Genomic DNA, 8,854 nt, shown 5'->3' with positions numbered 1-8,854 from the left:
AAATAGTTCGCAAAAGTAGCATACAGGTTCTACCAAATGCCAATTGTGGATAACCCCTCCCGGAAAGTTAGACTTGTAGGTCACTACATAGCTGGCTTCTAGAGCATGTCCATATTGCAGATTAAATAATAATGAAATATATATATGTATCGCATCAGAGTGGTCCGGTAGGTACTACTTGAATAACAAAATAAAAAATTGACGGTGCCATTAATTCTACGAGACCAAACATATTATCTTAATTAGCTTAAGACAAAATAGAGAACGGGCCGGACAAACATTTGCACAGCGATGGATAGAGAGAGCTAACAATAGAGAGAACAGACTGAACAAACAAAATCAAATAAAGATAAAATGTCACAAATATTGTCAACCTCAGAGTTTCCTTCGTCCAACATGTCCTTTCTCATACACAGCTTAATTTTACACTGCTACAAACAAGAAGATATTTGCATCATGTGTAAGGTATCTTGCTATATATTTACCTGCTTAGTGTTTTACCACAAAAGAAGATCAAACGAAGCTGGCAAAGCCAAAAATATTATGACAAAAAGAACAAACAAATCACACTCTAGTTCTCTCTCAAAAGAGTTAGAAGGGAGGAAAGAGTTAGAAGGGAGGTGAAGCGGTCGTAGTCTGGGAAGAGGATGAGTCGCTAGGCGAAGCAGAATTGGCGGCATCATCATCGTTGGCACTCATGTTATCGTCTAGCGGCCCTGTCGGTGATCTATTTGATGATCTTCTATTCTGCTGCCGCTTCTGTTGGTGTTGCTGCTGCTGCTGCTGCTGCTTCTGAGGAAATCTCAACTCGGGTGGTAGTGTCGCAACAGGCGCGTAAACTCCACTTGCAGAAGCAGAAGTGTTGGCTGGTTGAGCTGCAGCTGCAGCAGCAACCGCAGCTGCTGCATAGTCCGGCGGAGGCACCCATATGCCCCCGACCACTACAAACTGAGGAGCCGGTTGTTGGCTAGTGGTGCTGCTGCTCTGCACGCCTGTGCTCGGTCGTCTTGTGTGTAGTCGGTATTTCTGAAGTGACAAAAACGAGCCATGTATTAGGAGGAATGTAAATTATGCAGGATACAAGCTCCAAAGACCGAAACTAGTCTGGCATATCGAATTAACTTCAATATTCTTTAGTTAAACAATGCGATTGTCATCCATGAAGGTTAAACAACATTCAATCATGTTCTCCTACAAAAATCTAAAGCCACATGCGATTAGTTCTCTGATGATTCCCTTATATCAAATATTTAAGTTGTCGTAATTGAGAAATCCCAGTTTGCATTCGTGAATTTAATTGAACTTCAATAGTGTTTGCTTTCAAGTCAACACATATATATCCAGACCACACAAAGTGAGGTTTACGTCGTCGTAATTTTGAATTTTCTCTAATTATCTTAACAATTAAGTTTCCATTTGGAATCATCTACAACCATCTCATATTTACCCTTATTCGACTTTTTTTCTTAACATCATCTACATGTATTAGGCTCCTGTAGCAGTCTCTATCTTAATCTTCTCTTGGTTTGGACGCAACATAATTTCAATGCTGCACTATAGAAAGAGAAAACCAAGTTCACTGATCGAATAGTATTGGCGTAGAAATTCCAGTCGCCACATGCAACGAAGGACATTGCAAATGCTGTTGCATGTTTAGGCAGAAGTACTGGAGACTTAAATCAGTCTAATGGCCGAAACCGTGGCCTCCTTTTAAAGATTTTCTTCTCACGGTGGAGGGTCCACAAAGATCACAGTATCTCCAAATGATGAATGCTCCTCACATCTGTGGTCCGTGCGGTGAATTCCGAATCGACGATATAGAAATTAGTCAATTAGCTGCACAACCAAGGAGAAGGAAGGTCACCCCAATCTTCAGCTAGTTGAATTCTTTTTATTGTCATAATTTATCTTGTTCAAGAAACTTTAGATGGTAAGATGCCAGTTATGCCGCCTTCTTGTACCGTATCTAGTCTAGCACATTTTAAAGATTAGAGAACCAGATTCTTTACAAAGAGAGATTTACAGCTTTACTGCCAGGTAACGCAAGTACATAAGGAACCCTACTTCGATGAAGACAAGGAGGGAGAGCAAGCAAAGTTTGGCCCCAGACCACGAGTATCAAATTACGAGAAGAGGAGAACCAAAGCAAGAGAATATATATATATACCAAAGGTGACCGGCACTGAGTTATAAAACCACAACGAGGGAGAATAAATTCCAAGGGAATCTATCCTATGCTTGCTTGACAAGCTACCATTACCAGTAACAAAAATGCATACGCAGATTTTTTTTCTTTTTTCTTTTTTCTTTTTTTCGAAAGAGAATGCATACGCAGGTTGGAAACTTAGGGCCGACGAATTACTTAAATTTATCAAGAACAAATAATGATATGCGTAATTTAGTACACGTATGTATGTGATGTCAAACCTGCAAATGGCTCTTGACTTCATCATTGGTGAGGCCATCCACCTTCATCAGCTCCCTGATCTGTTTAGGCGTCGCAGCTGCGATCATCCACATTCCAATCCATAAGAATGTCCCATTAGAATGTTCTCATTAAGCGTGCATAATAATAAAAAAAGAATATAAATTACTGGGAACTAACCTTGAGATCCCCCGAGCTGTCGAAGGGCGTCGAGGAAGCGGCGGTGGAGCTCCGGGGACCAGCATCGTCTCGCCTTCCTATGAGACTGTGACGATTGCCCCTCCTCCTTCTCCTTCTCTTTCTCCTTCTCCTTCTCCTTCTCCTTCTCCTTCTCTTTGTCCTTCTCCTTCTCTTTCTCCTTCTCCTTCTCCTTTTCTCCGCTCCCGCTAGCAATGCAAGAGACTATCTGTGGGGTCGCTGACGAGAGAGGGAGCGGGACTTGCTTTTCTCTCTCGAAGGGGAGAAATGCTCCTCCAATCTTCTTCGCACTCACAGCTATCGGTTTCCGCGGCGGTTCCTAATCAACGGTTTTCAAACAAGAACATTTGAGCCTACATAGTAGCTTCATAAAGAAACAAAGGAAAATCATCTTTGTTGCATAAAGCGGTGAATTAATTAATGATTGATCTCACCACCGGAAAAGTCAGATCGGGATGCTGGTTCCACAGCTGCACGGATTGAAGCCAGTCGGGCTTCCTGTCGCAGGAGCTCTCTCGTTTCTTACTCTCGTGTAACGCGCTCTCCTCTTCCGACGTCGACGACAAGCTCGGCTTCAACGGGATAAACTCCTCCAACACGGGCCCATCGTCGCTTCGGACATTTTCGCTCTCCATCTGCTGCTTCACCGTCTCGATCGCTTAAAATATTTGTATATATATATAATTAGTAAGATTAATACATAGAATTAGACAACCAAAAACACTATATGAGAAGTGAGTGACGATGGAGGGAGTTTCGTACGTACTTTGCGTAACGAGCTGCAGGCAAAGGGGCAGCTCCCGCTGGAAGACCTGGATCTTACGGCGCTCTGCTTCCAGGGCTTCCACGTACTCCTTGCATCTCCGCACTCGCTCCGTCGAATCCATCGTCGCAAGAAATACGCTGGTTTCGCAGCCAGAGTTAATGAGATTTTATTTTTTTATTTATTTATTTTGTATAGCTTAATTAAACACGCAGCGAGAGGAAGAGGAAGAGGAATAAGGGATCTGAAGAGGCGAATCGTCGGAACGGAATAAAACAACGAGAGAGAGAGAGAGAGAGAGAGAGAGATGGGATGGCGAGGGGGAAGGGGAAGAGGAAATGGGAAAGGGAATCGTTTCGAGGTCGTGGCGTCGCGTACAAACGGAATCTCGAATAGGCGAGTGGGTGGGGGAGAGAGAAAGATAGAGATAGAGAGAAAAAAAAAAAAAAAGGGGTGGGTCTTGAATATTCCAAGGTGCGATTCCACCACGATGAGCTGGCGCTGACGTCGGATGAGGTTGGGACGAGGAGATAAGATCGAAGACCCGGCTGTCCGCGACCCCGCTAGACGAAGGGCCCGGATGCGATGGTGCAAGTTCCGACGGTGGAGATTAGCTTCCTACGCTTGAATCTTCGAGCCCGAGGGCCGGATCTTGGCAGGTCGCGTTTCGCACGCAAGAGACAGGATGTGGGCGCTGGGATGTGCCCCCCGAAATGTTATAATTACACATCAATTTTCTATTTTGTCCCCGTGCCCCTTCGGGCCTGGAAGGGGCATTTTTTGGGTTTTTCGTGATCCCTTGTTAGCCGGTGGGATCCAAAAAATTATCTACAGTACTTGCTCCCTCGGATATGAACTGCATCGCTAGCTTGGCCATATTTCATTCGCGATTTTGAACCCTTTTTTTTTTTTATTTCCTCACTTTTTTTCTTTTTTTTTTTTTGGTGGCGTGAATTGTATCGCTAGCTTGGCATGTTTCATTGCGATTTCCGAACTTTAAAATCAACATTAATATTTTAAATTTATTAAAAATATTTTTTTAATCATTAATTTTATATATAGAGAGAGAGAGAGATTTAGGTTGGTATACTATTGGTAGGCCTCCGTGCTACCAAGTTATTTTTAATGATACGGCTTCCATATCGACGATCGGCTCTGTTAAACTTGATCTACACTATTAAAAATATTTGGAAACTAAATTTTATAATTTTTCGACATCATTTGGGTAGTGATCAAAAGGTCTCAAAATTGACAATTTTAATAATAGATGTGATGCGTTTGTAAATTTAACAGTGTAAAACAATTCAAATTTGATGAAATTTTTATAGAAAATTCTTTTAACTATTTAGAGTAAGATCAGTAGTTCTGATCTTAAATTCAAGTCTTTTATCATCATTTTTTAGGAGATTTTTATTTTCAGCCGTTCATTTTTAGATTATTCGTTTGATAGGTAAATGATGCCGAAAATTTATGAAATATAGTTTTCAAATATTTTCAATAGTGTTGTTTAAGTTTAATAGAGCCGATCGTCGATTTGGAAGCCGGATCATTGAAAACAACTTAGTAATATGTAGGCCTCCGTGCTACCGATAGTATACTAGCCTAACTCTCTATATAAATATATTAAAGTTATAGTAGATTCACCTCATATTTTAAAATTAAATTAAATTTAAATATTGTATTGTATTTTCAATTTAAATAGTTATTGATGACAAAGTTTATGTTTTAATTAATATATTATATAAATTTGATTTATTTCTAAATATGCTTTAATTTAGTTATACCATAAATATTTTTTTATCTATGTTCTATCACGTACAATGTTTTTAATATATATCCAAAATTTAAAAATTCTAATTGATTTTAAAATGAATCAAACTCTCTAGTATTTGAATTTAAATAATTATTGATTTGATATAATTATTTTTTTTTTGCAATGTGCATGGAATATTTTTTTATTATATTTAGGAATCTATTTGCCAACTCAAATAGTATAAATATAAATAAGTATAGCCTATTGTTGGTAGTTTCTAGTAGCACCAAATATTTAGTGCTATTAACTTTTCTACCATTCGAATCTATATCTTTTTTGGTTAATTTCATATGGGTCCCTACAAATATAATAAATTACAAATATATTTCTATAAAATTTAATTTTCATATTTTGTCTCTATAAAAATATTAATATTTTTAAATATGTTTCTCTGATTTGCTACCGTTAAAGTACTTTACCATTACAAATATATTCTTTTAAAAGTCCCAACTGCTAATTAAAGAAAGATAAAAATGTCAATCTACTTCATTAACTAACTAGGGTTAAGTATTTAATCTATGATTAACTAAAATTTTATAATAGATTATAATGGTAGGGAGATATTTGAAATATCAAGATTTTTATAGAAACAATATATGAAAGTTGAATTTTGTAAGGATATGTTTGTAATTCACTATATTAGCAGGGAGCTGTATGAAACTAACCTATATTTTTTACTATTTTTATTCATTGTAAGATGCTATTTCAAAGCACCATAAAATTTTAGGGGACCACTATTATTCGAATTCTATCATAGACTTAATGATATATATATCCACCCATCTATAAATTATTATGGACACCTAGTGTATCCACCCATCTATAAAAATTATATATATATATATCGATTTTTTTTAATCCAGCATTTCAAAGGACTAAATAGAACCTCAAAGAAAGTTCAAGATCTTAAGTGTTAAAATCAGAAGTTGATAGCCAAAATGAAATTTGACAGAGTTTAGGGACTGTATTGCCATTTACCCCACTAGATGGTCTCTCCATGCATGTCAAACCTAATTAACCTGACTCTTGTTGAGTGTGGTGTGTCGGCGGAGGGCAAGGAGGGACTAAGATATTTCGTTCCACCAATCAGCCTTGGGTGGTTTCGAAGCAACGAGTTTGCCGGCAGCCACCGCATATCTCTTTGTCCTTCCGAGGAATATACCTGCTGGAACTTTGAGATATTATTACAAAGACTTGATAGGCAGGTACGGACAAAAATTATATAATTAGTTTGGAGAGGATGCGGATGTGCGCCTTGTAGTGACCGGGTGCCCATCTCAACCCTCCATTTTTCTTCATCGGCTTTTTTTCTCTCTCTGTAAAAATTTTGGGTGCATGATTTTTTTTTATTTTTTTCTCGTTTTCGTCCAAACGATAGTCGCGTCCTCACCGCACAACGCCCATCCGCATCGCCTTTAAACTAATAATTTAGAAACGATGCCTATACAATTTTTATAAGTACTATGCGATTTATGTAGGGAACTAAAAAAAGATGTGTAATAAAAATTACAGAAAAAAAGCAGTATGAAAAAAAAATGTGAGGAGAAAGTTCTACTGTTTCGTTTCCAAAGTAATTCTTATATGCATAAATTTCTCGTTCTTTTGCTCTCTTCCTTTTTCTCGTTTCTAGAAATAAGAGATATTATTAAAGCAAGGTGTGGGAATAATTCCATTTTGTTTGATTTGCTGGATAAATTGAAATCGGTTTACATGATAAAAAGTGCTGACAAAATTTTAGTCCATTTCAGACAAGTCAAGACAAAACCGATCAAGGATTGGAAAAGTAAACCAAATGAAATAAAAAATTTCAATTTAGTTCCTTTTGGCTTGTCAGAGTGAAAGCTAGGAAATTTATAGATATTTTTTATAACTGTTGGAAACCAATAATCAAATCATGCTAAAAAATCATATAGATTTTACATATCATTTTCACTGCGTAATTAATATTGCAATTATTAGGATTTGATCACTATAATAAAATATATTTTAGACGACGCTTTTTAATTTTAATTTAGTTCTTTTTAGTTTGTCAATTTGAAAGTTAGGAAATTTATAGATGTTTTTAGGCCAATTTGCATAAAAAATTCACTAATTTTGCGCTTTTGCAAAAGTGGGCCACCTTTTTAGTTTTTGCAGATTCGGGCCGAATTTTCAGAAGGATGACTAAACTACCCCTCTTTCAAAATTCATAAAAATTATATATTTTAAATGTCTAGAAAAATAGAACTGCTAAGCCATTATGTATAAAACTTGTTGGAAATGACAACTGTTAAGCCATAATTATATGCATGTACCTTTCTTGTAAAACAAGAAACCTCATTCAAGAAAAAATAAAAAAATAAAGATTAATTAATAAGATGAAAGAGTGCAATATCCTCTCAAATAGTGCAACAATCTCTTCAAAATAGTGCAATATTTGTATAAGTAGTGCAACATATGCATTCTTAATACACATTTTGCATGATTTTTACACTAAGTTGCGTACAGTTTAGTATCTTACACGAAAATAATATAATATATTACAATATATTATAAAAATTATATAATATATATACAAACGGTGCATATTTTACACTATTTATACATATATTTGCACCATTTCTGTAAATGTTGCACTATTATGAGAGAATGTTGCACCATTTAGATGTGTGTTGCACTCTTTCTTTTTAAAAATTAAATTTCATTACATATAAAATAAAGTGTCAAACTTCTGGAAAATAACAACTGCTAAGCCATAATTACATGCATGTACCTTTCTCGTGAAACGAGAAACCTCATTCAAAAGAAAATAAAAAAAATAAAGATTAATTAATAAGATAAAGAGTGCAATATCCTCTCAAATAGTGCAACAATCTCTTCAAAATAATGCAATATCTTTATAATTAGTGCAACATATGCATTGTTAATACACATTTTGCATGATTTTTACACTAAGTTATGTACAGTTTAGTATATTACGCAAAAATAATATAATATATTACAATATATTAAAAAAACTATACAATATATGTACAAACGGTGCATATTTTATACTATTTATACATATATTTACACCATTCGTGTAAATGTTGCACTATTATGAAAGGATGTTGCACCATTTAGATGTGTGTTGCACTCTTTCTTTTTGAAAATTAAATTTCATTGCATATTAAATGAAGTGTAAAACTTCTTGGAAATGACAACTGCTAAGCCATAATTACATGCATGTACCTTTCTCGTGAAACGAGAAGCCTCATTCAAGAGAAAATAAAAAGAATAAAGAATAATTAATAAGATGAAAGAGTGCAACATCCTCTCAAATAGTATAACAAGCTCTTCAAAATAGTGCAATATCTGTATAAATAGTGCAACATATGCATTGTTAATACACATTTTGTATGATTTTTACACTAAATTAATTACATACAGTTTATTATATTATATATTGCATATTATTTTCGCGTAATATATTAAACTGTATGTAATTTAGTGTAAAAATTATGTAAAATGTGTATTAACAATGCGTATGGTGCACTACTTATACAAATATTGCACTATTTTGAAGAGCTTGTTGCACTATTTGAGAGGATATTGCACTCTTTCATCTTATTAATTATTCTTTATCCTTTTTATTTTCTCTTGAATAAGGCTTCTCGTTTCACGAGAAAGGTACGTG

General features: G+C 35.6%; 1 protein-coding gene across 1 annotated transcript; it reads right to left on the bottom strand.

Moving 5' to 3' along the window:
- On the bottom strand, positions 327–3,804 carry LOC109709893 (myb family transcription factor EFM-like). Its single transcript, XM_020232263.1, has 5 exons — positions 3,390–3,804; positions 3,058–3,281; positions 2,606–2,942; positions 2,428–2,504; positions 327–1,026 (listed from the first exon to the last, which is right to left on the bottom strand). The coding sequence occupies exons 1-5, from the start codon at positions 3,508–3,510 to the stop codon at positions 610–612; spliced, it is 1,176 nt and encodes a 391-aa protein (XP_020087852.1). The 5' UTR covers positions 3,511–3,804; the 3' UTR covers positions 327–609.

Source organism: Ananas comosus, linkage group 5, assembly GCF_001540865.1.
Source record: "Ananas comosus cultivar F153 linkage group 5, ASM154086v1, whole genome shotgun sequence".
Classification (NCBI taxonomy): Eukaryota; Viridiplantae; Streptophyta; class Magnoliopsida; order Poales; family Bromeliaceae; genus Ananas; species Ananas comosus.
The sequence above is the reverse complement of the archived record's forward strand: the minus strand, read 5'-3'. Positions and strand labels throughout refer to the sequence as shown.

Bases quoted from the DNA above. Each gene is read 5' to 3' on its own strand.
- LOC109709893 (XM_020232263.1), bottom strand. From the start codon at position 3,510: ATGGATTCGACGGAGCGAGTGCGGAGATGCAAGGAGTACGTGGAAGCC. The intron at 2,505-2,605 runs GTTAGTTCCCAG...GGATGATCGCAG, and splicing joins ACAGCTCGGGGGATCTCAAG to CTGCGACGCCTAAACAGATC. The intron at 1,027-2,427 runs GTTTGACATCAC...TTGTCACTTCAG, and splicing joins AAGTCAAGAGCCATTTGCAG to AAATACCGACTACACACAAG.